At 42.6% G+C, this 27,549-nt stretch overlaps 10 protein-coding genes and 2 non-coding genes across 12 annotated transcripts; 6 read left to right on the top strand and 6 right to left on the bottom strand.

The window, feature by feature from the left end:
* Window positions 1-788: 788 nt before the first annotated feature.
* On the bottom strand, window positions 789-1,034 carry METBIDRAFT_32562 (uncharacterized protein). The gene has a single exon (XM_018856084.1). It carries the CDS (start codon window positions 1,027-1,029, stop codon window positions 802-804), a length of 228 nt encoding a protein of 75 aa, XP_018711107.1. The 5' UTR covers window positions 1,030-1,034; the 3' UTR covers window positions 789-801.
* Window positions 1,035-2,146: 1,112 nt separating this feature from the next.
* On the bottom strand, window positions 2,147-3,616 carry SHM1 (glycine hydroxymethyltransferase; the record flags this gene model as incomplete). The annotated part of the gene is made up of 1 exon (XM_018858968.1): window positions 2,147-3,616. The coding sequence occupies one exon, from the start codon at window positions 3,614-3,616 to the stop codon at window positions 2,147-2,149; it is 1,470 nt and encodes a 489-aa protein (XP_018711106.1).
* Window positions 3,617-4,294: 678 nt separating this feature from the next.
* On the bottom strand, window positions 4,295-5,404 carry PRR2 (Prr2p; the record flags this gene model as incomplete). The annotated part of the gene is made up of 2 exons (XM_018858967.1): window positions 4,295-4,302; window positions 4,546-5,404. The coding sequence occupies 2 exons, from the start codon at window positions 5,402-5,404 to the stop codon at window positions 4,295-4,297; spliced, it is 867 nt and encodes a 288-aa protein (XP_018711105.1).
* A 153-nt stretch (window positions 5,405-5,557) lies between these two features.
* Window positions 5,558-5,630, bottom strand: METBIDRAFT_t164. Its single transcript has one exon. It is a non-coding gene; the product is annotated as a tRNA-Phe (tRNA).
* Window positions 5,631-5,636: 6 nt separating this feature from the next.
* METBIDRAFT_t163 lies at window positions 5,637-5,709 on the bottom strand. The gene has a single exon. It is a non-coding gene; the product is annotated as a tRNA-Arg (tRNA).
* A 3,128-nt stretch (window positions 5,710-8,837) lies between these two features.
* Window positions 8,838-10,731, top strand: CPY1 (carboxypeptidase C). The gene has a single exon (XM_018856083.1). The coding sequence runs from the start codon at window positions 8,951-8,953 to the stop codon at window positions 10,586-10,588; it is 1,638 nt and encodes a 545-aa protein (XP_018711104.1). The 5' UTR covers window positions 8,838-8,950; the 3' UTR covers window positions 10,589-10,731.
* Window positions 10,732-10,909: 178 nt separating this feature from the next.
* Window positions 10,910-13,517, top strand: METBIDRAFT_83627 (uncharacterized protein). Its single transcript, XM_018859233.1, has one exon. The coding sequence runs from the start codon at window positions 11,117-11,119 to the stop codon at window positions 13,262-13,264; it is 2,148 nt and encodes a 715-aa protein (XP_018711103.1). The 5' UTR covers window positions 10,910-11,116; the 3' UTR covers window positions 13,265-13,517.
* A 384-nt stretch (window positions 13,518-13,901) lies between these two features.
* On the top strand, window positions 13,902-17,290 carry METBIDRAFT_32556 (ATP-dependent RNA helicase). Its single transcript, XM_018856082.1, has one exon. The coding sequence runs from the start codon at window positions 13,919-13,921 to the stop codon at window positions 17,111-17,113; it is 3,195 nt and encodes a 1,064-aa protein (XP_018711102.1). The 5' UTR covers window positions 13,902-13,918; the 3' UTR covers window positions 17,114-17,290.
* A 1,755-nt stretch (window positions 17,291-19,045) lies between these two features.
* GYP7 (Gyp7p) lies at window positions 19,046-21,829 on the top strand. The gene has a single exon (XM_018856081.1). The coding sequence runs from the start codon at window positions 19,350-19,352 to the stop codon at window positions 21,588-21,590; it is 2,241 nt and encodes a 746-aa protein (XP_018711101.1). The 5' UTR covers window positions 19,046-19,349; the 3' UTR covers window positions 21,591-21,829.
* A 201-nt stretch (window positions 21,830-22,030) lies between these two features.
* On the top strand, window positions 22,031-23,233 carry METBIDRAFT_43176 (putative serine/threonine-protein phosphatase; the record flags this gene model as incomplete). The annotated part of the gene is made up of 2 exons (XM_018857621.1): window positions 22,031-22,349; window positions 22,392-23,233. The coding sequence occupies 2 exons, from the start codon at window positions 22,031-22,033 to the stop codon at window positions 23,231-23,233; spliced, it is 1,161 nt and encodes a 386-aa protein (XP_018711100.1).
* Window positions 23,234-23,561: 328 nt separating this feature from the next.
* On the top strand, window positions 23,562-25,367 carry RAP1 (DNA-binding transcription factor; the record flags this gene model as incomplete). The annotated part of the gene is made up of 2 exons (XM_018857603.1): window positions 23,562-24,561; window positions 24,685-25,367. The coding sequence occupies 2 exons, from the start codon at window positions 23,562-23,564 to the stop codon at window positions 25,365-25,367; spliced, it is 1,683 nt and encodes a 560-aa protein (XP_018711099.1).
* A 397-nt stretch (window positions 25,368-25,764) lies between these two features.
* MP65 (putative family 17 glucosidase) lies at window positions 25,765-26,811 on the bottom strand (the record flags this gene model as incomplete). Its single annotated transcript, XM_018858966.1, has 1 exon — window positions 25,765-26,811. The coding sequence occupies one exon, from the start codon at window positions 26,809-26,811 to the stop codon at window positions 25,765-25,767; it is 1,047 nt and encodes a 348-aa protein (XP_018711098.1).
* Between the last annotated feature and the right edge of the window lie 738 nt (window positions 26,812-27,549).

The following is a 27,549-nucleotide window of genomic DNA, read 5'->3' as shown; positions in this document are numbered from 1 at the left end:
ACGGGCCATCAAGAAAGCGTCTGACGAGATTGCCCTAAAATGGTATAGAGTGATAAGAGGGTAAAAATATTAATTGTTTCCTGAACTATATTTCTAGTGCAAAGCTGGACGATTTGCCCCAACGGAGAAGCGATATCATTCATAGTCGTAATTACATAGACGGCATTTCGCAATCGTGCATGCACATTCTTTAAGTGCTTTCAATTTTATACCTCTTACGTCACAGTGATTTTCACGATTCATAGATATGTTTTGTCTATTTGCAGGTAAAAGCATGTTTTTTCAGCAGAAAGCTTTGCTCAGTAAGCCAGTTTCCTCACAAATTTAAAATAAGATGAAATATCTATTTACTTTGAAGACATAGTACAACAGCACGCGTAAATCTCTGGGAATATATGGGGCTAGAAACATGTGAAGAAGCACGGGGTTTGATACGAATTGGTAATAGGTCAGAAGCTTCACTTTCTCCTTGCGGCATGCTCGCAAAATTTCCTTCAAAATTTCGGTGGGAAAGTTAATGAAATAGGGAACGGTGGAGTTAAGCGGAGAGGATTCTCCAATAATAAAATCGCTCTCGAAACAGGTCTCTCGAGAAATTGGTATAGAAGGGCATCCAACAAAAAACAGATTGTGCTGTTGTTTTAAAAGAACGGATTCGACGACTCCAGGCCACCAATGGACAATCAGTTTGAGAGCTTTCAAAGTAATCTTAGTAAAATAGTCAGGTTTATATCCCACGCACTCGAAAACGCTTGGAGATATTCCATTTTCCAATAAATGCATGTCTTCTTCAAGTGAATATTACACTTCTCGCGCGATTGACTCCTGCGATTGATTGAGGCCCTCGACAAAGTCTTTCAAGTAAGCAAGCACCGATCCTCCATCAGTGAAACAATGCGAGCTGTGGAAAGTGAGCCATCCAGTATTCTTATAGTAAATGATTTTCCACAACGCTATTCGCTTTGCATGGTTGTCTTGGAAAGAAAGAGATGTCAACTCCAGAGGTGATGAGCCATCATCATTCAGCATTTGTGTGACTGATTCATTGACTACGTACACATCCTTGAAAAGGACCTGGTCAAGAGGTCTGAACTCTATGTCAGGCCCTTGGCCTTCTGGGAAAGAAGAAAGCAATGGGTATTTCAAAACTAAATTCCTTAGAGAACCAAAAACGACATCATCGGTAAGCGGCTTTTTTATCTCCACGGAAATACTGATGCACTTGAAAATATTTTTTCTTTCGCAGTAGAGAAGGATCTTTTCCAAAAAATCTAGTTTTCGGACCAAGTCTTGAATTGTCACCAGCATCTGCGTAAATTCAGGGATCAAAAACAGACCCCTAAACCATTAATGAATTTTGAGGCTTTAAGTACACGATTGTGGATAAATTTTGCCCATGAGAAAGGCAACTCGTGGAGGACAAAGAAGTGCAGGTTATGTCACCCTGCCACCTATTTTATCATAACGATTCCAAGCATTCAGTCATTACTTTGTTGCTGGAAGTTCAACAATTCCCTCTTGGCGTCATGAGGTTCCATTATTCCTCGTCTAATGCCTGGAATTAAGGTCCAGTCTCTCTAATGGAAGACAACATAATTTTTTCTGCATGTCATAAATGACGCAATCAAGTCATAATAGTTATGCCTCTATCAAACATCTGAAGACAAGATCTAGGCTTGCACATCTCTTCCTATATCAGTGTAAAGATTTCGTTATCCATTCCGAATTGATAACGGCTGAAGTTCAGCATTTGGCATAAAACGATGTTCATCTGAAATACATGTACTAAAACAACCTCTTTAATCTGATAAATATTGGGTATACGTGCAACTTTTGGTTCATCTTGTAGCGAAGGTCGGGAACACTAGTGAGTGCAGTGGTTTTCTCTTCTTGAGTTAATTGACATCTCTCCTCTGTTTTTCTGTACCTCCAAGTGAACTTTTGAATCATCGACTTACTTGGATACAGCTGTGAGATCGGTCGCACCTAATTTTATTGCAGAACCTCTGCATAATCACCCGAGTCTCTTTTGGGCTCTTTCTTTAGTCATCCTTCGAACCGATATTCCTTAAATTTTTTTTTAAGTTTAAAACAAATGGAGCATTTTTTTTTTTCAAACCTCGACACCCCTATATATTCCTGGTAATTACAAGTCTCCTGGAACAGGATACTTGCTGGCCCAAGCCTTCACTTCTTCGTCCAAAGCCTTCACCTCTGCACTTTCATTAGCCAAGGTCTTGAAAGATGCCAATAACTCCTTAGCAACAGAACCCTGCTCTTTTTTCTTCAAGTCAATGGCAATATCGACGGCTCTCTGAAAGTACTCGGCAACTTTGCCAAACTCCTCGGCACCGAACCCTCTCGTGGTCATTGCAGGTGTACCCACCCTCAATCCACTAGGGAAAAGAGCAGACTTGTCGCCTGGAACTGTGTTCTTGTTGGCAGCAATGTTGGCTCTCTCCAAAACCGCTTCAACACGGGCACCGTCGATTTTCTTGGAGCGCAAGTCAACAAGAATCAAGTGAGTGTCGGTCCCCTTGGATACCAATTCAAACCCCCTGGACTCCAAGGCCTTAGCGAAGGCCTTAGCGTTGTCAACAACATTTTGTTGGTACTCCTTGTATTCTGGAGCCGAGCACTGTTTCAAAGCAACGGCTAAGGCAGAGATTGTGTGGTTGTGTGGACCACCCTGATGGGCTGGGAAGACCGAGAAGTTGATCTTTCTCTCCAAGTCATATGGAATCTCCTTGCCCTTCTTGGTGACCTTTCTGATACCTTTTCTGAAGAAGATCATTGCACCACGTGGGCCCCTCAAAGACTTGTGAGTGGTAGTGGTGACAATGTCCGAGTATGGGAATGGAGAGTCTGTGACACCGGCAGAAACCAAGCCAGAGATGTGTGCCATATCAGACAAGAGGTATGCACCCACTTTGTCGGCAATCGCACGCATTCTCTTGTAGTCGATGACTCTGGAGTAGGCAGAGGCTCCCGCGACAATGACCTTAGGACGGAACAATATAGCGTTCTTCTCCAACGTATCGTAGTCAATCAAGCCAGTCTCTTCGTTCAACCTGTATGGCATAGTTTGAAAGTATTTCGAGATGTACGAGATCTTGGCTGATGGCGTTTGGTAGCCATGAGACAAGTGTCCACCGTGGGGCAAGTCCAACCCCATGATTCTGTCACCAACCTCCAAAATAGCCGAGTAAGCGTACAAGTTGGCAGGTGCTCCAGATAAGGATTGCACATTGACGCCCCATTTGGCAGAGTCCAAACCAAACGCTTCCAACGCTCTGGTTCTACAGAGAGACTCCGCCTTATCAATTATCTCATTGCCACCGTAATATCTCTCACCCGGGTAGCCCTCAGAATACTTGTTTTGCATTTCCGAACCCAACAAGTCCATGACGGCCTTGGAAGTGAAGTTCTCTGAAGGAATCAAAGTGATGGAGTTTCTCTGTCTGTCCTTCTCTTGCTGCAAGATCAGGGCCATTTCTGGGTCCACCTCTCTTACAGACTTGGAGATAAGTGCCTGGGCCTTTGCAGAGAGTGCATAGTTTCTGGCCAAGGAGGTTCTTGGCACACTCTTGAGAGCACTGATAGAACGAGAATACATGGTTTTTTTGACAATCGTTTGGTGTTTGCTAAAGACGGGCGGGCCCTACTTGAAAAACTCTGAGTCATGGGATGAGTGAGGAGACGTCACGTGACTTCAGACGCCTCTGACGTGGTGAAGCTGCTGCATGAGTTGACGAAGCGGAGCAAATACCGCATACATTCCGTGGACTTTGTTTCCATCATGGAAACCCCGATGTGGAAAAGTGGACAGAGTTACAAAAACCATGGCCCTTAAACACACAACGCTGCATGCTTTGCTGAAACGTTTATTTGATGATATTTCATTCAAAATTGTTTTTACTATAGGACAATATTCGAATGTAGAACATCGGCCCTCACGTCCCCCCTTCTTTCTTGATTTGCACATTCTAGACTGACTGGAGAGCACAAAAATGTGATCCGAGTCAAACTTTGTTCAGCTGGTCTTGACAAGACTATGCAAGCCAAAAAAAAAAAAAAAGGCTGACGATAGAGCTCACTGACTCTGTTCGGATGATACTGCCAAGGGTAAGAAAATAAAATCTAGTTTGGCTATTCTCGACTCTCTTTGTATGTCAGAGTCAGGCTCTTACCCACAGTCTGAGGGCCCAACCGACAGGCTCTACCCGTATGCACACTGTTATTCAGCTAAACGAATACGCTTGATGATAATATTGTATCAAGCTAAAGATACTGATTAACAATCTAAACTGAGTAAGCAACAACTTTGATAATGTGGCGAATCAAAGCTCAGCTCTGCGGGAGACCAAAAAACTGAACTTTGACTGATGCCCATGAGAGTGCTGCGCTCCATTTCATGGGATAGCCGTCAAAGCGTTCCTGCAATCCGTGATATTTTCGGTATTTCGCGTATGGATTTACTTTCGCTAACCCCTAGGTCAGTATAATATTTCATCCTGTTGGGGGGGAGAATTGAGTCATCCAAACGTGATTGAATCGAAGCAAACCATTCATCTTCAAAGACCTGTTGTATGGTAGATCGATTTGATGGGTTGATTTCCAATAAGAAAGACATCAACACTGGAAATGAAGGTGACCAGCCCGGTAAGTGGGTTTTTCCACCTATCTTTTTGCCGTAGACGTCACTCAGTTGTGATCCGCTTCCTCGTGTCTCCGCATATATCTTAAAATCCGGGTCCAGATGCATAGCTTGTCTCCATGGAAATTTCCGACTAAGAAGGCGGTATAGAATTATGCCAAGCGACCACATGTCAACACTCTTTCCCTCATACGATATTCTTGACGCCATCTCGGGAGCCATATAGCGGCTCGATCCGACTATTCCCACGACGGGTCCCTCGCATTTAGTAGCTGTCATGAAATCAATAATCTTTATTTGCGTGAACTCTGGATTCATAACTAAGTTTTCTAGTTTCAAATCACGGTGACATAGTTCTCGTTCATGTAAATAGCAAACTCCCTCGCATACCTGTTTCCATAAGGCAGTCAATGTCGTTATACAGAGTGATGATCCATGTCTTTGAAGTAAAACACTGAGATCTGGCGATCCTGCTTCGATGAACACCTTGACCTGGAGTCCATTGGCCGATACGACGGATTTGAATGCTCGAATGATGTTCGGGTGTTGGAGAGAGTTAAGCAACTGATATTCGTACAATATACGAGCCCTATATTCCTTGCGAGTTTCGTGGAGTTCTTTTCCATGATAAGTTTTAATGACGTATCTTTTGGTCCCCTTCTCATAGAGCTCTACTTTTCCAGAGATGCCCTCTCCCAATAAAGTTTTAGAGCCTTTATATTCTCGTAGCCCTTTAATCCAGATCATATGGATAACTTGTAATCACCAAATTTTCATCCTCAGAGCTTTAGCATACTTGTTGTTCAACACTTCGTCTCACGAAAACAAAAAAAAATCGAGCGGGTAACAATATCGTCCAATAGAAAATATCCTAACGAAAGGCACAATGCCAAAAATTAATGCGATTTCTGTGGATCGAACACAGGACCTTCAGATCTTCAGTCTGACGCTCTCCCAACTGAGCTAAAGCCGCATATAGAACCCATGCCGGGACTCGAACCCGGAATCTTTTGATTAGAAGTCAAATGCGCTAACCATTACGCCACACAGGCTTGTTGCTGCAGTATACTATGAAACACTATTATGAAACAGCCTTGAGTTGTCTCTTAAACTACGAGTAGATCGGTTTATAGATAGTTCAGCCTTAGTGGATTGGCCTAGTCTATCTGTCGTATTCTCGATGTCTAAAAAGTGTTGTCCTTCTTCAGGGATGTCTCAGCCTCACGCCCCTTTATAGTTCGGAACCATTCTATACAGTAGGTGAGGGGTAACCCCGATCAGGAATGTTTAGACTCTTCGTCCTTCGTATTATACAGGATGACGAGAATCTATAATCTTGTTCATGTCGTATCATAACACAGTATGTTTTATGTAGTTATTTATGTAAATGTTGGGTTAAAAATGTATTCGTAAAATCATAAGTTTTTTGGTGTTTTTTGAATGTTATTTTGTGTGAACATAATAGGTCTCAATCTTATTTTCACACGCCTTACACAGACGCCAAAATGGATTTTAAAATTCAGACAATGGGATCTCTCATCAATATATTTATGAAGTACTTACGAAAATGGGATTCGGAAACCTGGCGCTTCGACTAATAATACTGATCATAACGGATCAATCAGGTCAGATTTTTATGAATAACTGCGAAGGGCCTTACTTTCCACTACAATGCGGCACAAGGCAAGGAAACCCCCTATCGCCTCTTATTTTTAATTTGGCACTAGAACCGTTTCTAGCTCAACTCAACCTGATTGAAGGTATCAAACTTTGCTACCAACGAGTCCAACTACAAACAATGAAGTACCATGCGTTTGCAGATGACGTCAACATATATCTCAATGATATAGACGACTACCAAAAAACCGAAAAGATAATCACAGCTTTCGAGCGAGTGAGCAATAGCAGAATAAGCTATGAAAAATCTAAACTTCTCGGATTCCATCGAGGCTACCCCAAATTTCAACAAGAATATCTCCGATTCCCCAAGTCTTATCTTTTCAAAGACCTGACGACATACTTGGGTATTCCAATAAAAGGGGTCAACTGGACAAAATTCACAGCCAGCCTCCCATTCATGACCCGACAGCTGGGATATCAGAGCCTCGACTTGATCAGCCGAGTATTGGGGACAAACATCTTTGTCAGTTCCAAAACGGTATACAAAGATTTGATTCAGTGTATGACCGCCAGAGAACTCGACAAAATGGATTTTAAAATTCAGACAATGTTCCCAGGAATCCACAAGTCTAAACTTTACGCGAGACCTCGCAACGGAGGCTACGGCCTTATCGAACTACTGACCCAACTTAAAGGGCATCGGGCAATGGTGTTGACGGACACCCTCCAAAACAACGATAGCTGGTACAATCAGTATCTTAGAATACGAATGCTTCACCACATGAACAAAATCGTATCGAACGACGAACAAGCCAGGCTAAGACATATAGCCGCCTCCGAATGGTATAACTTCTTGCTTGACAAAACAGGTCAATTCTTCACACACTTGGAGTGGACCTTCACGAAAAACGAAATCGCCTATTTCGAAGCGTGGAAAGAAGTGGTACCCAGGACAAGGACCATACTGATACCAGGCGAAAGCTCAAAGTACAATCAGGAGCAGATCAAACAAATGCTAGCAAAAACTCCATACCTCGACAAAGCAGAGAAAAAAGCCATTGGTAAGGAGACTTTCAAATCCTTAAGTCGCAAAAAGCAAGAAAAGCAACTCCCGATAATGCCACAGCGCTTTGTTCGCTTATGCCCCGCGGTCCGTCAGACTCAGAGGTGGAAGCACTTTTGGAAAGTCTTGTATAAGGCAGAATGGATAAAGCGATACGATCTTTCGTCCATCCATCAAATAAGATTACGGATCATATGTCCCTCGCAGGACCCTACCAAGCGACACATCAGATTTTCAATGCCATCTTTGCACAGAACAAATTCACAACAAAGGAGACGCAACCGACGCTTTCCTAAGCCATATATATAACAACTGCGAGACATCCAAATACTGGTGGCAAAAGCTAAAATTTACCAAGCCCATGAGCTTGAACTCAATGTTGGCTCCAGCCCACAACTCATTGGAGAACTCAACAAAATTAAATTGGTTCGTCACCGCGATTTTCAAGGTTTACACGAGAAGGCGTGGCGAGTCGCGGGAATTTGGCTCCTTAAGTCCGCTACAACCATCTGAGTTGAAGCGACTACTACAGGAGACCTATCCAGGGAGTCGATGACGTAATATCCAACACGTAAACAGACACGGGCCACGAGGATCGTCCTGGCCGTGGCTAACAGAAGTGGCGGGCCGAGTTCCGACATCTGGTACGTGGCTGGGAGCTGTGTAAAGGTTTTTTGTACATGTTATTTATATAGTTTTGCTCCTTTAATCACACGAATCTAACAACAAGAAAAGAACAAACTGCTGTCCAAAGCTCCTCGGAAATCACGTCCGATGAGCACCTAGATACCTGTTTTGAGATTTAACCATGTTAAAAAAGTAGGGAGTTAATAGCCGCAACTTGGCATTGGGGCTAGTTTGTCGGTGGCGTCCTATATATAATAATTCCTAGAAAAAGAAGAAAGTCATCCGAAAAAACACTCATAAAAAAAAAGAAGGCGGTGTCACGTGTTGACTCTATGTACTGATTGGGCGGGGCTGGCTGGAGGCTCTAAAGGCAGTATATCCTGGTTTTGTTCCATTAATGCGATAAAGCCAGCAAAAAATGAGTCCGCCGTCCTATTCGGCTTGCATCTTGCCTAAAAGATTGCTGCGCATGAACTCGCGGCCACCAGGGTGCCAGACCCCGTATTCAGCGGCCGGTTTGGTCGCATCATACTACTGTTTTAATATGCGGACACCCGTGCAAAATCAAGAAGCTCTATTTTTGTTTGCCAAACTGATATAAATATCTTTCCAGTATGCCGCTCACTCAATCGGTGCGTACTCTGATTTTGCAATTTTCGTCAGCCGAGCTCTGTGTAAATTGTCGAAGAAACTCCTTATCGCAATTACGTATGTCCTGTATATTATCCGTTTCCGCCTATCTGCACCAGCCACGCAACTGAGCGGCACCACAGGCGCACACAATTTGCCTCCCTCCCTCCCCGCAAGTCGCATTTTAATAATCTCTACCTCCATACCACTTTCTTTTCTAATACACCCACCTCCCAAATAAAAAGAGCATATATTCACAATATCTATCTGCTACTAAACAACCGAAGCACGATACCCGTTTTGAATATTTGAAATTTAGATTTGGTAAAGTTCACCGACTCACACTACTCCGAATGAAAGTCTCCTCCTTGGCCACTTTGGCGTGTGCTGCTGCGGGAGCAAATGCCGCTATTCTTCCCAACTTTGTTGGTGGGACGAAATTCGAAGAGACCCAGCAAGTTCTCATCAATAACTGGGTTCATGTTTCTTCGCAATATTCGCAAATTGTTGAGGCCTTAGACCTGAAAAAGGGTGATGTTCTTGCTAAGCTCACTCAATATTTCAGTGAGCCATTTGGAGAAATTCCCCCTGATGCTGTGAAAGTGTGGCAAGACATGTTTTTGGAGTTTCCAAAACAGATCGCTCAGATGAGCTTCAAGACTCCCCCCAAAAAGGCGACCAAGAACATTTCTGCTTTCGACTTCCATGTGTCTGACACGAAGTTTCCCAATCACCAGTTGAGAGTCAAATCGACTCCAGAAGAATTGGGGATTGACACTGTCAAACAGTACACAGGTTATTTAGATGTGGAAGATGAAGATAAACATTTCTTCTACTGGTTCTTTGAATCCAGAAATGACCCGAAAAATGACCCTATCATTTTATGGTTAAACGGTGGACCAGGATGCTCCTCTTTGACTGGCTTGTTCTTCGAATTGGGCCCTTCATCCATCACCGCTAAGTTGAAGCCTGAGTTTAATCCTTACTCGTGGAATAACAATGCCTCCGTGATTTTCTTGGACCAGCCTGTCAACGTTGGTTTCTCCTACTCTTCGCAATCCGTCACCAATACCGTTGCAGCCGGTAAGGACGTGTATGCCTTTTTGGAATTGTTTTTCAAGCAATTTCCAGAGTACCAGAAACTTGATTTTCATATTGCTGGTGAATCCTACGGTGGTCACTACATTCCAGTATTTTCATCTGAGATATTGAGCCACCCCGAGCGTTCTTTCAACTTTAAGTCAGTTTTAATTGGTAACGGATTGACTGACCCATTGACCCAATATGAATACTACCAGCCAATGGCATGTGGGGAAGGTGGAGAGCCTTCTGTTTTGTCCCCGGAGGAGTGTGACAACATGGCTGCTTCTATTCCCAGATGCACATCCTTGATTGAGAGTTGTTACAACTCAGGATCCGTCTGGTCGTGTGTTCCAGCAAGCATTTACTGTAACAATGCACAAATGGGCCCTTACCAGAAAACTGGAAGAAATGTTTACGATATCAGAACCGAGTGCAAGGGTTCTAGCTTGTGCTACGAAGAATTGCAGTACATTGATGACTACTTGAACTTACCCGAGGTTCGTCAGATGTTGGGTGTTGAGGTCGAAGCATACCAAGGATGTAACTTTGACGTCAACAGAAACTTTTTGTTTGCAGGTGACTGGATGAGGCCCTATCACAAAAATGTTGTCGACATGTTGGAGGCAGACTTACCTGTGCTTATATATGCAGGCGACAAGGATTTTATCTGCAACTGGTTGGGTAACCAAGCTTGGGTTGACAAGTTACCATGGTCCGAACAAGAGAAGTTCGAAGCACAACCAATTAGAGATTGGGTCGTCGAAGAGAAGGCTGCTGGAGAAGTGAAAAATTACAAACATTTCACCTTCTTGCGCGTTTTTGGCGCAGGACATATGGTTCCATTCGACCAACCAGAGAACTCTTTGGACATGGTAAACAGATGGATCTCTGGAGACTTCGTTTTTTAAATTAGGAGCCTTTTTGGCAAGTTGAAATTAGATTCATACGAAAAATATTACCCAATGAAACGTATAATCTCTAGTTTAATAATACTCATCGGGTTAGTTTGCAAGGATAGTGTTATTCTGGAACAGTCATAAAGAATCCCGCCTTAACGTAGTATCCCGCCCTCATGCGCGCCTTAGAAATCTTCGTCGCACGTATTTTGCACCCAAGTTTCCCTATTAGGCATTTTAGTAAATACGACAAGCTCGTGAATTCTTTGCTTTTTGATCCATGCACATATACCCGAGAAAGACGGAACTTTTCATACAGATAAGCCTACATCTTTCAAAGGTATCTTCAAAGTTATACCAGTTTCTTTTTTTCTGTCCGAAACATTCCCTGTTCCTTCATGGCTTCTTCCATACAAACCTGAAACATTTTTATTAAAAATAAAGAAGCCAGACTCCTTCTTCTACGCCTTTATTCGAGACTACGGATAACTTGCTCGGACTTCGAATTTCCCTTAGAAAGATTTCCTTCAGAGAGAATTGATGACGTGGCTTCGAACGCTGATTCAATCGCTCCTTGTGTGCCTATGTTATGTTCAAGCAGTCTTGACGGTACTAGTATATGATCATCAACATGATGACAGGCTCATAATTTTTATGACCAGCTGTTTTGCGTTGGGAACTTTGATGTCTATATCAGTCTTCCTTTCGCCCTCACCAGTTCTCATTCTGCTTCAATATGTTCTATCTGCTTTCTATTTCGGCTCGACTATTGTTTTGTTGGCATACCTACCGACTTTTTTGACTGATTCGGATTTAGATCAAGAAAAGGCAACCTCACTATTTAATGTTGCACCAGTTCTTTTGTCTTTGGCATTAGCTTCAATGATGGCCCTAGGTGCATCTCTTACTATAAGTTTACTTATGAAAACTGAGACAAAAACAAGTTCTTCAATCCCCACTAAAGATCGTGAGTCTGAGGCCACTGGTTGGCAATCAGATCTGCCAAGTGTCAAAAGCTTATCCTTACATAGGACTCAAAACACATTATATCAACCTCCAATGGTCCATGTTGATCTAGACGAGTGCATGTCGTCGGATAAGACACTTCGCAATAAGGATTCAGAGCGGACGTTGGTGACTCCCGAAGTACTGCGTGAGGATGATTTGTCCCTTAATTGGCTTGTTCAAGCTTCAATGTCAAACTCTGACACTTATGAGGGTATGTCAGAGAACTGGATGAGCTCCAAACCTCTTTGCATAGCCACCGGTAAAACCGACTTATGCAAAAAGCCACTGCATAAAGGAACACTATCAAATACATTAGGCTCTATCAATATGCCTAAAGTAAGAATGAATCGCTCGAACACAATAGGGCTGATTCTAGTCTCCAAGACAATATCTGATTCACTGAAAGAATCACACTTACCAGATGTCATGTACAAAAGAAGACTGCGTTCAATTTCTCTTGATAAGGCACTGCTAAAAAACGATGAAATTGGGCCCAATGTCACTCATATTACAAGCTTGCAACAAACGCCTGTATTCTCAGCAGCTCAAACTCATTTTAAGGATGCCAAGCAGATTGGGCTTTTCTGTGATCTTGCTGTTGTAGATCATGAAAACAGTCACACAAATCAAAAGCTGCTTTCACATGAAGAAAGTCTCACCAACAGCTTTCGGCATTCCAAAAAGTCTCAGCCCTTTGCCGATCTCATGGAATCCGGTAACCCGCGACTCGAAAGCAGCTCTTTAATACCCCAAGATATGTCTTTCGTTCAAACATCGCAAAGTACTGATAAGCGTGTTCTGCAAAAGAATCAAATCTTATTACCAGCTTTGGAGCCCGGGAGTAGCTATATATCCGACCACAATCCAGCTGCAAGCTCTTCTGAAAAAGACATTTTGGAAGGACTCGAGACAATACCAATGGGAGGACCAAGATGGGTAAAATCGGCTGACAATATCCAAAACTTGATGAAAAACGTTTCTTTGAATGAATGGGAAACCAATAAAGACCAATGGCTTCAACTGTGTGAAGCAAATGGCCCAATCTTTTTCAGCTCCAGTTATCACCAGAAGCTGGCTGCACCATCCTTGCACACGTATCGCGAACAGTGCACTCATGGATCAAGAGTATCCACCAACACATTCTCCGCTCTGTATGATACCCTTCAAAAATGTGCTACACCTCAGCAAGATGTCTTGAAAGAAGCTGAAGATCAATCCGCGCAAACCTCACCCATTAAAAAGATAATTGGCCGTTTAAAGAGGAAAGACTCGAATCTCGAAACCAGGCCTCCAAGGATTGAAAAACATAAGCATTCCAGCTCGATAGCCACGTCGATGATATCAGTGGCTTCAGGCATCTCCAGCAAGTCTGGGTCTCCGCGGAAAGCAAGAAAAATGTTTTTCTCAAGATCACTGCTTGATCTACAGTCTAAAAAGACTGCTTTTATACGGCCTCCAGCAAGTAGTTTTGGTGGAATCTTGCGAGAAGAAAACTCTGGAGTTTTTGACAAGCCATACCCCATGAACCCCCCTGATAAATCATGGGATTGTGAAATTGGAGATTTTCTGGACAAGTCACGTGTGAGCAGTGTTCCAAGTGCTGTCATTGGGAAGTATGATCGAGAGAAATGGAGAGCTGTGAAGGAATTGCAAAATACAGTCACACAACAAGATCTTTAAGAGTAAGTACAATTTGAAAGTTCTTAAAAGATGTTTTTAAGATTTCGGGACTAACTTACTTGTAATGTTTCTGTTTCAATACCTTTTCTGTTCATAAAAAAAAATCAATTCACTTGCATGGTTTCGGATGTTTCTCATGTACACCTTTTTGATTCTTAACACCTAATTCTTTTCCTTTTTAAAATTGCTGCTTAAAAATCAAAAGTAGAAGAAAATCTAGTGCTAGTTTCAGAATGTTCTGCAGGGGAATCTGGCTTTATTTAATTTGGAAACATACGCGAGATATTTCTACGTTTTCTGTGAATAGCGGCTCTATAATTACGTTGACGACGACTGTATCTTTTTATCGATTAGTTTCGCGACGCAGATTATGGTGGGGCAGAATCGACTTCTGTGCGGAGAAAGATGCCAAATTCTAAATTCAAAACCCACAAAAGCGACGCGAAACATGTGGATCCACAAGGCATGATGGAAGGGAAACATAATGCGACCTTCTTCCCGAAAAATGCCATGATCTTTCTTGTCCATATCACATGATGCTTCAACTGACGCTTCTTTACATAAAATGTACGGGTGTTCTGCGATGGGCTATTTCACTCACGGGCATCTCGTTCCATGGAAAAAAACGTACAACTTGCCCTATAGAGTATACAGATGGACGGTGACGACCTTTTTGATGTCTTTTCTGAGACACCAGCAGAGGTTGCTGCCGAAATTCCTGTGGAGAAGGAAGTGTCTCTCAAAGAGGATACTTTGCAAGATCTGAAAAAAAGGCTGCACGCTGAAAGCCCTCAGCCTTCTAGCCCTCAGCCTTCTACTAAAAAGGCTAATACCACGTCTGAGAGCAAACCAAAAAAAGCTGTTGTCAGTGACTCTATTGAAATAGAGGCACTGAGAGAAGTTGCTGCTTCTGCAGGACTCTTGGCCCAGCCTGGGGAAGGCTCGACAGGGGAGTCTTCCGGGCTTAAATTGAAGCATCAGGTTAGACATCAAGTCGCAATCCCCCCTGATTATCCCTATGTCCCAATTGGTGAACACAAACGATCTTCAGAAGCTCGTGTATACCCCTTTACCTTAGACCCCTTTCAGGATACAGCTATTTCATGTATCGACAGAGACGAGTCTGTTTTGGTCTCGGCGCATACATCAGCAGGTAAGACAGTTGTGGCCGAATACGCGATCGCACAGTCTCTCAGAGATAAACAAAGAGTCATCTATACATCACCTATTAAGGCATTGAGTAATCAGAAATTCAGAGAGCTTCTGGCTGAATTTGGAGATGTCGGGTTGATGACCGGAGATGTCACCATAAACCCCGATGCAGGCTGCCTTGTTATGACCACCGAGATTTTGCGGAGCATGTTATACAGAGGATCTGAAGTCATGCGTGAGGTGGCCTGGGTGATCTTTGATGAGGTACATTACATGAGAGATAAGTCAAGAGGTGTTGTCTGGGAAGAGACAATTATATTGCTTCCGGATAAGGTGCACCACGTGTTTTTGTCTGCAACTATTCCAAATGCAATGGAATTTGCCGAATGGATTGTGAAAACTCACAACCAACCTTGCCATGTTGTTTATACCGACTTCAGGCCAACCCCTTTACAACATTATTTGTTCCCTGCTGCGGGTGACGGCATTCACTTAGTGGTGGATGAAAAGGGTACTTTTCGTGAGGAAAATTTCCAAAAGGCAATGTCTTCCATATCCAATAGTATGGGAGACGATCCTGCGTCAGGAGACTCTGCAAAAAACGGAAAAAAGAATGGGCAAACTAAAAAGGGTGGCGTTAAAGATGGAAATAGTGACATCTACAAGATTGTGAAAATGATCTACATGAAGAGATACAACCCGGTTATTGTTTTTTCATTCTCGAAGAGAGATTGCGAGTCTTTAGCTTTGAAGATGTCCAAACTAGACTTCAATAACGACGAGGAGAGATCTGCGCTTCTGAAAATCTTTGATAATGCAATCGACTTGCTTCCAGATGCAGACAAAGAGCTTCCGCAGATCAAGAATATCCTTCCATTGTTGAAAAGAGGTATTGGTATTCACCATTCTGGTTTATTGCCCATTTTGAAGGAAATTATCGAAATCTTGTTTCAGGAGGGTTTACTCAAAGTGCTTTTTGCCACCGAGACATTCTCCATTGGACTTAACATGCCTGCAAAAACCGTTGTATTCACTTCCGTGAGGAAATGGGACGGAAAGGGATTTCGCTGGGTCTCTGGCGGTGAATACATTCAGATGTCTGGAAGAGCTGGGCGTAGAGGTTTGGATGACAGGGGTATCGTTATAATGATGATCGACGAAAAAATGGAACCGCAGGTTGCCAAAGGAATGGTGAAGGGTCAAGCCGATAGGCTTGACTCTGCATTTCACTTGGGCTATAATATGATTTTGAACTTAATGCGTGTCGAGGGCATTTCGCCAGAATTTATGCTTGAAAGCTCCTTTTTTCAATTTCAAAATGCGGCATCAGTTCCTTTGTTGGAAAAAGAACTTCAACAATTGACGATTGAATACAATAATACCGTCATCGAAGATGAGTTCCTTGTGAAAGAGTACTATGACTTAAAGAAGCAATTGAAAATTTACCAAGAAGATGTGCGCCGTGTGATCACCCATCCTGGTCACATTCTTCCTTTCTTGCAACCGGGCAGAGTCATTGAAGTGAGGATCGGAGATCATGACTACGGTTGGGGAATGGTCGCTTCTTTTACAAAAAGAAGCAACAAGAGAGGTCCATCGCAGACTTTTTCTGATCACGAGTCGTACATCGTGACGGTATTTGTCTGCTCTATGTTTGTGGATTCTCCGGTCAACTTGATCAAACCTTTCAATCCTGTTCTTGCAGAAGGTATTCGTCCGGCCAATGGAGAAGAAAAGGCTCGTGCGGAGTTTATTCCAATAACTCTTGACTCCATATCTGCGATTTCAAGTGTACGGTTGAAGATGCCTGAAGATTACAAGAGCTCCACCGCCAAAAGAAGCTTGGTGCGTACTTTGAAAGACTTGCCCAAGAAGTTACCAGATGGAATTCCTCTTATGAATCCTGTTGAAAGTATGAAAATTGATGATTCCGACTTCAAAATGTTATTGAGAAAAATTGATGTTTTGGAAAGCAAAATGACCACAAACGTTCTTCACGAATCGGACCGAATTGACGACTTGTACCAGAAATTTTCACAGAAGGTAGGCATCGATGAACAAATTAGGCAAGTGAAGGAGAAGATATTACAAGCTCAGGCGGTAATTCAACTAGATGACTTGAAACACAGAAAAAGAGTCTTGAGAAAACTTGGATTCACGACACAAAATGACATCATTGAATTGAAAGGTAGGGTGGCATGTGAAATCTCTACAGGTGATGAACTCTTGCTCACAGAGCTTATTTTCAATGGTACATTTAATGAAATGAACTCTGAACAATGTGCTTCCTTGCTTTCTTGCTTTGTTTTCCAGGAACGGGCCAAGGAGGTCCCTCGTCTAAAGCCTGAATTGCAAGAACCTTTGAAAGCAATGCAAGATATGGCCACGAAGCTTGCCAAAACTTATAGGGAATGCAACCTTGAGGTCGCAGAGAAGGAATATGTGGAGGAGTTTCGCCCGGAGTTGATGGAAGTGACACACGCATGGTGTAAAGGAGCTTCTTTTACTCAAATTTGCAAAATGACTGATGTCTATGAGGGGTCCCTCATTCGTATGTTTAAGAGACTCGAGGAGATGATCAAGCAGATGGTCACCGCGGCAAAAACAATTGGAAATGTCGAATTGGAGCAGAAGATGGAGAAGGCAGCTGAGATGGTACACAGAGACATTGTCAGTGCAGGGTCATTGTATTTGTAAGTTATAAATAAACGATGAAGACTGGCAATTTCTTTGAATCAATTTTAAACGCACTTACGTAGTATGGAAATTTAAAGTTCAGCAGCTCGGATCTTGCAAAAGTGAATGCAGTGCGTCTATATAGTGAATAATTCCGGACGAAGATATACTGATGTATAATTCTTTGTTCAGATGGGTGATTTTCCTAAATTGAAGCAAGGATTGTTCCAAAGATTTTTTCAAATCAAGAAACTACTATTAGACACGTGTTTCTCTCTGAAAAGCGATCAACATATTAATTTCTGATCGCCACGTCTTCTGATTTATTCTAGACAAAAGCAAAAATGTGGGTTTTGCTTTTATGATCAGAGCCACGGTTTCCTATGGCTTCGTCAAGTCTTTTTTCGGAGGAGTCTCGAAAAATCCATGTCCTATCGAAAGTTGTACCACTAGTCTCTTCAGGCGTAGCACGCATCAGGCAATAGTAGCACGAGTATTTCATTAATATAAATGTTTTCCCGCAAGTTTGTGTTGTCAATATCTTCTGAAAATGGCTCGAAAAATATGACACATTCAGTCATCCACAATACTTCGCTCATACAAAATTGCATTCCTTCTTTTGATGATGCATATTTTGGCACATTTTGGCTTTTATTTTCCCACATTCACGGATGTCCACGGCCTAAATAATATTTCTCAAGAAGCTCATCTCTATGTATTCTTATAGGATACGCTCCGAGACACTTTTTTTGAAAGTCTCAGATCTCACGTACCACAAGATGTCTCTCGCATCTTGATGCACGATAAAGGAAGAAAACGATCGAAATTTAGCCATGCCAACAGTTCGCTACGCCTGGTTGAGTGGGCTAGTCTGAAAGGAAACTGTCTTAAAGTATAATATCATTCTGCAAATGCGACACATTTTCTATCCAGAAGGTCACAAGATCCTCATGTTCAAGTGGCCCAGTAGCTCAAAGAATCTTAAGCAGATCAGATGCGTCAAAAAGCATAATTGTAATCAAAGTATGGCTTGATCTTATGTAACTTGAGCCTACCCATTTGCATATGGTAGTCGTCAAATTCGTGCGTTTCACTTGTGGGATGTGCGTCTTCCACATAGTTGTCATTTTCGTCGTAGTCATAACCAGTTTTGAAGAACTTGGTATATGTACAACAAAGCCCAACGAGTCCCAGAGGTTTTGGAGAAACTTTATTGAGACCTTCTTAAAAGGTGGTCTGGGGTATCGGTGTTTGAGTGAAATATTCATGTCAGCTTAGAAAGAAATTCGCGAGGCAGTTGTATGTCTTATAGTTACTACAGAGTGTGTTGACATCGCTATCACTTTCATCAACAATGTTTGTTAAAAAAAGAGAGATCTCGCTACCTGACCATTCACAATAATGAACTTGTACACTGAGCGACATTTGTTCATGTATTCTGTGGCTGAAGAAGCAGCTCTGGATCAGGAATTTGATGGGAAGAGTGTATATGGGGCTGGTACATTTACGAAACGTCTAATGATAAAGTGTTCAGCTTGAGAGCTCTCAGTCAGAGGGGGAGTCTATGTGAATATGAAAGTATATCAATTATAGCTGAAAGATTGATAGTGTCGCATTGGACAAGGGCCTATGGTGCAAGATTTCAGTGTCGGGCTCGGAGTCTTTTCGGGGTGTAAGAAGTTCAGACAGGTCTTCGTGACCATGCATATCCGCGGAGAAGGACCTGCAGGGGGAATCACATTCCTCCAGCAATAATTTTTAAACTCAAATCACACAATCCCACACATGCCGGGATTGTCATCTTTCTGGAATCACAAGATTTTTTCATGCAAATTCACCGCATACACCGCTCCATACGCACCAACAGAATCTCATGTCTCTTGGATAAAAAAAGTATGGTGGGCGGGCCTGTGTGGTATATTGCGAGCTACATCCAAAAACAGACTTCGGCTGGGGACTTCTCAGAAGTGAGGCTGAGACCCGCGCGGATCAGCTGTGACCCCTACGAGTAAATTTGAGGTGGTTCCACAATTTTTTTTGTCTCTTCCGAGGTTTGAAAGGACTTAAAACACATTTCACTAGAGTTTGGTGTTAAAAGGAAACCAATTCAAGAAATCTGTACTATTTCAACAGAGAAGACGACGCCCTATCTACTCAGCAAAAGGACAAATTAAGCCACAGTCTTGCAGTGAATTCTTCAGACGGAAACCTGCAAGCTTTACCTCGGGATCAGTTCAGAGAAAAGGTCAAAATCATAATGTCTGAACAACTCGACTCCTTGCCTAGTAAAATGGAACTATTATACGTGAAGTCAAAAACCTATATTCACCCCACGACGTCGAAGAGAGATAATATTCCAGGCTTTTTGTCCCTCAGTAAACCTGAAGCGCCGAATGTAACAAATAAGGACATTTTGTTAAGTTTCACGCCAGAGCACATGCTTTCCAAAGAAGAACTGGAAGTCTACAGATCTGTTGAATTAAATACCGACATCTTCGAGGGTGAAGGTCAATTGTCTGATGGCGTAAGTTCGAGAAATACGTCGACAAAGGTTTCATCAACCCCACATCCAGTCAGGAAACCATTGGTATCGGTGGATTATCCGGCTGGGTTCTGCATCAATCTCTTCCAAATTTACCTGATTCAATTTCGAACCCCCTCTTTGGGTTGGTGGTACGGGTCTATCATCATTCACAGTAAGTCAAAAGATAAATTTCCCATAATTTTCTTCCATGATGACGAGTCTCCACTGACTATTAGGAGACAGAAATTAAAAAATCAGTCTTTTGATCCTTTTGGAGAAGATGGATCCATATACTGGGGGGGTCAAGATTTTCTTGGTACAATTCAGCAAATTATTTCAGTCGACAGGTCGACGGTAGAGCCATCAGTTTACTTAATTGACCCTTCATCAGAAGACTTAACTAATTTCTCACCCTTTGGTCAGAATCACAATGTGGGTCAGCAGGACACAAAATCAAAAGACTCACCTTACAAATTGCCTGATATCAATAAAATGATCGCCACTGCAAAATGGAAAGTATTGGAAACGGTGGCTACATTCGGACTGCGGACCAAAAACCACGTCGTTGATTTGATTGACGATCGCGTGCCAGAGGGAGTTTTGAAACTGATTCTCAACAAACCCGAAGTGCAACACATAAGCAACGATTTTGACAGTGCTCGTGTTTATTTGGCAAAGTGGGCTGCACAAGTGAAGGAAGAAGCCGAGCAATCCCAACGGAAATTTATGCTAGAGGATGCCGTTTATGCTCGAATAAATAGCGAGCTAGGCGACGATAGCCATCTTTTGACTCCTTTAGAAATCAGCAATGCTCTGCGGAGAAAGAGGATCAGTCTAGTGGAGTGGAACGGCTTTTTTGATCATGAAGGAAGACTAATTCTTACCACTGAAGAGGTGAAGGAAAGGATCTTTCATGGAGGGTTAGAGAATGAAGCAAGGAAGGAAGCGTGGCCTTTTTTGCTCGGAGTGTATGCGTGGGATTCCTCGAAGCAAGATCGTGAAGCTACAAAGCAAAGCCTTCAATACAGCTACTGTGACTTCAAAAGGAGATGGTCTGAAGATGATGCAAAGCGTAACTCTGATTTTTGGAGGGATCAAAAGGTCCGAATTGAGAAGGACATTCATAGGAATGATCGTCATTTGGAAATTTTCAAAGATCATAAGAAGGTCTCTTCCACGGCACCACTGAGCCGTTCATCCCAAAATTCTTCTCCTGAAACCCCAAATGAGGACACAAGTTGGGATTTGGCGAATATCGAAAATGTTAATTTGTTCAGAATGAGAGAAATTTTGTTGACCTTCAATGAATATAACACAAAATTGGGTTATGTTCAGGGTATGACGGATTTACTCTCCCCCATTTATGTTGTCTTCCAGGATGAAGTAGTGACATTTTGGGCATTCGCAGGATTCATGGAGAGGATGGAGCGAAATTTTGTACGTGACCAAAGTGGGATGAAAAAGCAAATGCTTGTTCTTAACGAGCTTGTTCAATTTATGCTCCCTAATTTATTCCATCACTTGGAAAAATGTGAGTCTACGGACCTCTTCTTCTTTTTTCGAATGTTGTTAGTATGGTACAAGCGCGAGTTCGAATGGGAAGACGTGAATACTCTTTGGGAGGTTTTTTGGACAGACATGTATTCAAGCCAATATCAACTCTTTTTGGCATTGGCGGTGCTCAGTGATAACGAGAGAATCATGAAACAGAATTTGCAAAGGTTTGATGAGGTCTTAAAATACATGAATGATCTTCTGGGCAGAATGAATCTTCACGATTTGTTGGTGCGCGCAGAGCTTTTATTCTTGCGTTTTAGGAGAATGGTTGATCTCATTGATCGAGAGACTGGAAATCCTGAAAGCTTTGAGAGCACTCAAGTCGTTAAGATTAACCCAGATTTACGTCAACTCCTCTCTCGGAAGACAGTAGTGCAAAAAGAGGTTGAACGTCCGGAAGGTACAGGAGGAGGGTGAAAATACTACAGGAAACATGATTGTCTTTATAAATAAGCCTAAGTCCATTTAAACCATTCTTTTTTCCAACTTTGATGTATAACCAAGTGGTCCCTTTCTTGTGGTCCCGCGTGGGGCTTAATTTAATTAATTTAGCGAATTGTTGTGAAAAGTCACGCACGTATTTAAAAGCTTTTCAAAAGCCCATTGAATCACTGTTCCTCGTTTCAAAAGAATTAAACAGAACAAAAAATAGTAATCAGGAAGTCTGCGAATGGAAAACATGCATTTGCGCTAGACCACGTTGCAATTACACTTAAACCATACATGCAGGAATACCATCATGAATAAATTAAATGCAGAATCCGGAGGGTCTGTGCTGGAAAGACACTCTCGCTTACATAACCCTGGAGAAATCATTTTAAAGATATTAACAGAAAGAATCAAATAAGAGGCTTACTATGAGTTATCACGCAGTCGACTCTCATGAAGACGCCACGTCATTTTTTGGGGACTCGCATCTTACGAAGAGACACAAACATTTGCTTCTCGCAGGGTGTATTGTTACCAGTGGTATCATCTTATATTGTCTATGTTTCTTGCTACCCCTGATGTTTATCCCAAAACCCTGTGATATTCATGAAATCGCTCAGTTGAAATCATTGGACATCATTTTAAATCCCGTGCTGAGTAAAGTAGCGTTACCGTGGACATCATTCGATGAGCTAGACCACGATTCAGGGCATGCGGACATTGAATATCTTGAAGAAATCACAAGCGGTCTAGCAGATTCGGGTGTAAAAGGTTTTGAAGGAGGCAAAGGGACGAAGAAAGACAGACTTATTGTCGTGGGGGATATTCACGGACAACAGAAAGAGTTACATAAATTACTTAAGAAGATCTCGTTCAACAAGAAATCTGATACTCTCCTCGTTTTGGGAGATTTTATCTCCAAAGGCCCTCGTTCACTTGAGGTGATCGACGACCTTATTGAACTAGGGGCAAAATGTATTCTTGGAAATCACGAGTACTATGTCTTGCAACGGTACGCAGCTTTTCACGGTTTGACAGCCCCTTCATTTGAAAGGGGTTTCTTCAAAGGAGACTCAACGAGAAAATCAATGTCCCTTGATACCGAGTCAAATTTTAATGATGACCCCGAGTTCTTACTCGCCAAGAAATTACAACCTCAACACGTCAAGTACATAAATCTGTGCCCTGTAATGATGTTAATGGGCCATGTACCGCTACACTCAAGCCATAATAATGGAAAAGGCAGGTCAGGACAGGGCTTAGCTGTTCATGCGGGGTTGCGTTGGGACTTGACACAAAGTTTAGAAGAACAAGATCCTCTAGGGTGTTTAGAGATGAGGGCCTATATTGGTCCGCATTTCAACGAGACCACCGATGATTCTGGCAAAGAAAACGCCATTTCATGGTCGAAAATCTGGAACTTAAAACACAAAGAGGGCATTTCGGAAGACGATTACGTGGTATACTATGGGCATGACGCACACAGAGGTTTGAATATAAAGCGATGGGCCAAGGGAATGGACACGGGATGCGCGAAGGGCGGCGCTCTATCCGCTATGCTTATTTGGCAGGAGAAGTCTATAAATGGAGGTCTAGTATATAAAGAGAACGTTGTGAGCGTGAAATGTTGAGTTCTCAGCCACTTTCTAAAGAATATTATACTAGCCTCTTTTAGTCACTCCATCATGAAAACTCTGATTGATTGATGAGATAATTCCAGACAATATAGAAGCATATATTCAGACACTTGTGGACTTACGCGAGGCTCGACTACTGCTTAACCATGACTTGCACATATCGAGAACCGCACACGGTATCAAATATACGCAATTTATGCGTATATTTTTTCGCTCATGTACGCCCATCCCTCACCACAAAAATAATACAGCCTAAACACCTCGACACCTCGATCAAACACCACAACACCCTAAACACCCAAACATCCAACGATCTACCCGCATGACTCAAGATCACCAAATTATAACAAATAGAGATCTTGTGCCTCACAGCTTACTGAGCAACTTGTTTCCTCATTTGTTATATATCGATCCCCTGGAGCCCAATTATGAACACTATTGCCGTGTCATTCAAGACAATGGTGGGCAAATAACTGCTGACCATAACAATACATCTGCACACCACTTGAGTAGTACCCCTTGGCCTGACAGACCAACATACCTGCTCTTGTATGTGGACCACTCAATTAGAAATAATACGCAACAAATTTTGGAAAGGTATAGATTTCTGCTGAGTAAAAGACGTAATTCATCATATGACGAGGAAGGATTACACGCGATTGATGTTTCAAACTCGTCCTCTTCAACTGAGCCCGGAGTCAAGAGGCCACGGGACAAACTGACAAAGAATACCACAAAATTCACACCAGAGGCGGATGCCTACATTTTGGAACAAGTAAGAATGAGACCAAGACTAAGGACGTCACATAAGTTTTTTGAGGAGTTGGCAAAGCATGACACCTTGAAAGGGCATACCGGAAATTCTGTGAGAAGTAGATACCGGGCTCACTTGGAGCATAAACTCCAATATGTGTTCAAGACAGACAATTATGACAATTTGATTCTCGATGAAAATGGCCAGAAGATTGCAGTTGAGGTTTCCCAGGCAAAGACGATGAAAAATAAGTTTACTGCCGAAGACGACTTTCACTTATGTGAAGATGTGATCACACACGTAGCAGGGATTCAAAACAACCATGCAGCCAACGGCACTCTTGACGAAGACAAGTTTAGTGTACTGATAGCATTTTTTGATGAGTATGCAAGACGATTCCCGCAGCACTCATCATCTAGTTGGAGAGACAGATACAGAAAGTTTGCCAGACCGCATGGTTTGCAAAGATATCGGGATGAGTACATCCGGGATTTGAATACTAAGGAAGGCCCAAAGCCAATGAAAAATATGACATCGCGCAAGGACCGCGATAAGAGCCAAAACAAGAGTGGGACAAAACAGGCAAAAGAGACTAAACTAAAAACCAGCTCTAGAAAATCCGCAAGAAGTACTGAGATGGGGGATACTGCAGCAGCTGCAGTTGCGGTTTTGGGCGGTTTTCCAATGTTAGATGGACACCATTCTACACAATTGTCGCATTTAGACCATCACATTGATTCTGAAATGGGCATGACATCGCGAGAAACAGATGCTTTGGATGAGGAAATTGGAGCCGTAAAAAACTCAAACATCGACAGCATGCTTCGCTCGATTGATGCCGGAGATATGAGTGCTATTCACCCAGATCTCACAAGTGGGGGCGTTGATGCTGACGTCGAGGCTATCGACTTGAGTTTGAGACAGTCTATGTCTCAAGAATACTCACGTGGCTACCAATATATGCCAAGTAATGTCACCCTCAATGACTTATTTTCTGACCAATTTTACAGGCAAAAGTCAGAGCAAATAATGACCAAATTGAAGGAATGCTTAACAGGACATGGAACAATGACTTTGGAGAAAATCTCGGAAACACTCCAAAGCTTTGGTTTCACTAAGAAATTTGTGGGTCACGTTTTTCGTGTCACAAGTGGATCTGCATTGCCTATGATAAGATACTTTGGGCAAGTATTGACGTTGCTAGAGAATGAAAAGACCAATGACATGCAAGAAATACTTTACCTTCACGATGGAGTAGGGTTTTGGACACCTGAAGCAGATGAAGCATTGATGCGAGGTGAAATGGAAAGCCTTAGGCATATGAAGGAAGCAGACATTAATCAGCGCCGCGTGTTCTTGGGTCTCGAAGATTGAGTGGATAATGAAACGTGTGGGCTGCCATGATCAGGAATAAGATTGCTCGCATTTTCTTGTCTCATGCTTACTTACATTTAGATTTGCACTGTAGATGATACGACGTGCACTTCAGTGAAAGTTATCAGATGAGGAAATCTCATATAGCGAAAATCAGATCATAACCTGAACAGGTTTAGTACATTGTTCTTCGAATCTTCGGCTCACGGATAACCTCCACCGGTATACGGCTTCGGAAATTAGCTTCAATGCCAATGGTACTCGAAGCAAATCTACAGTCAAGTTTTTCCCTTCAAGCAAGATCTTTAACTGAAAAACAACATAGAAATACAAAACTTAAAATCCCAGAACAGATAACAGAAGTCCTAAGTGAAGAGAGTTTGAGCCGAAACACAGCTTACGAAGAGAAGATACCCCAATATTGCTCACAGCTAAGGTAGCCTGGATCCTTCCACCCATCATTGTAAGCATTGAAGTAGAGAACGTGATCACCTACCTTGTCAGCGATATCAGAGAGGGCAGCAGCCTGCTCAGATGTTCCAGCAATGGCGTCACCGTTAGTGTCACCGGCAGTTGGCCAACCAGATTCAACAATGAACACTTCTTTGCCGGAACAAAATTTCTGAAGACCGGTGTATTGATTGTAAACCCAAGTTCCTGCATCAGCAGCGGCATATCCACCATCGAAATAAGCGTGGGCGTTTGCAGCAACGTAGTCGGAAATGTCACACAAGTCAATATTATTGTAAATTGCAATGAAAGTGTCCACAGAGACGACCGGGCCAGTATAACCTGCATTAGTTAATGCGGTTCTGCCCTCAGCAACATACTCTTTGACTTGCGAAGCGGTAGCCTCGCCGGAGTTGACCAACTCATTTCCAATGGAAACGGTATAAACTTGGTCCCAACCATTCGCAGCTTCAACTGCAGCAGCCAATGTCGCAACATCATCGGAGATGCTCGTCATATCGTAGATTCCAGCAAAAAGCTTTTGGCTTGAAGACATAGCAGCCAAGACATATTCAACTTGACTACAGTCAACACCATAAAGTCTGATGATCTCGTATCCAGTAAGAGCCTCGAATTCTGCGGCGATTTGTTCCTTAGTCTTACATCCACCGGCATCAGTGTAGGGGGAATATGTGATACCTTTGACATCAGCAGAAAAAGAGCTCGAAGAAGAGGAAACTGACGTGGAAGAAGTTGAGCTTGCAGGGGTAGCGGAAGCTGCAGATGGAGTGACGCTGGATGCAATCAACGAAGTGACAACATCAGGGACTTCTGGGATTAAAGTTTCAGCAGAGTCGGCAGCATCACCATTAACAGTAACAATGACAGTGTGAGTGACCACGTCTTTCTTCTCATGTTGATGGTGTTGGTGCTGCACAGGCTGAGCAAAAGCAGTGGCCACAAGCGCAACTTTGACAAGGGTATTGAACAACATTGAAACTGCAATTGTTCAAAAACGAGAGAAGCGAATGAGGTTGTGTAATTCCTAAAAAATCAATAACACTGGTAGAAGTGTTTATAAAAGAATGTGAAAGGAACGACTATAGAAAATACTCAACCTTGATCCAAAAAATTAGAGCGCGCTGAGTCGGCGACGGGGTGAGCCTGCTTTATACCAGTCGTAGTGAAATGTACAGTACTATTTCACGTGGCGCGCTTAAAAATTTGAGCTGCGGATATGGCCGACGCCTAGACCATGAGTCGAAGGGGGCTGGAAGAGTCGCATGAGAGTGATGATAGTAATATTTGTGCTATTACCAATGACGCGTGTTTCGTTTGGTTCCAGTGGTATTTCATCTTAATTTTCATATTGTAGCCTGATGCGATAAGTCGGACTCACGAGGGATCAGAAAAAAGTCAGCCTGTGAGTTATGTTGTCACTGGGCAAACATCCAACTCTAAGGGGCATGTTTATATTTCGGCTGTTGAGGGTCAAAGCATAAGGTTTCGGCTCGAACTTAGCTGTGAAATCGTGAATGTATATACGGGCAGGTTTGATTATACTACAGCCGAATGTAGCTTTTGTATAATTGGTATACGCCGCTTGTGTGGTAAGAAATTTGTTATCGAACTGAACAACTTCCTTAGCCTATTTCTTGAGTCCAGCTGCAGTGCCCCTACTTGTCGAAATGGTACGGAAAAAAATCTTGTTGGAAGCAAAATAAAACACTGA

The sequence above is a fragment of the Metschnikowia bicuspidata genome (genome assembly GCF_001664035.1).
Source record: "Metschnikowia bicuspidata var. bicuspidata NRRL YB-4993 chromosome Unknown METBIscaffold_4, whole genome shotgun sequence".
Classification (NCBI taxonomy): domain Eukaryota; kingdom Fungi; phylum Ascomycota; class Pichiomycetes; order Serinales; family Metschnikowiaceae; genus Metschnikowia; species Metschnikowia bicuspidata.
The sequence above is the reverse complement of the archived record's forward strand: the minus strand, read 5'-3'. Positions and strand labels throughout refer to the sequence as shown.

Coding starts and splice junctions, on each gene's coding strand:
- METBIDRAFT_32562 (XM_018856084.1), bottom strand. CDS start 1,029: ATGCTGAATGATGATGGCTCATCACCTCTGGAGTTGACATCTCTTTCT.
- CPY1 (XM_018856083.1), top strand. CDS start 8,951: ATGAAAGTCTCCTCCTTGGCCACTTTGGCGTGTGCTGCTGCGGGAGCA.
- METBIDRAFT_83627 (XM_018859233.1), top strand. CDS start 11,117: ATGACGTGGCTTCGAACGCTGATTCAATCGCTCCTTGTGTGCCTATGT.
- METBIDRAFT_32556 (XM_018856082.1), top strand. CDS start 13,919: ATGGACGGTGACGACCTTTTTGATGTCTTTTCTGAGACACCAGCAGAG.
- GYP7 (XM_018856081.1), top strand. CDS start 19,350: ATGTCTGAACAACTCGACTCCTTGCCTAGTAAAATGGAACTATTATAC.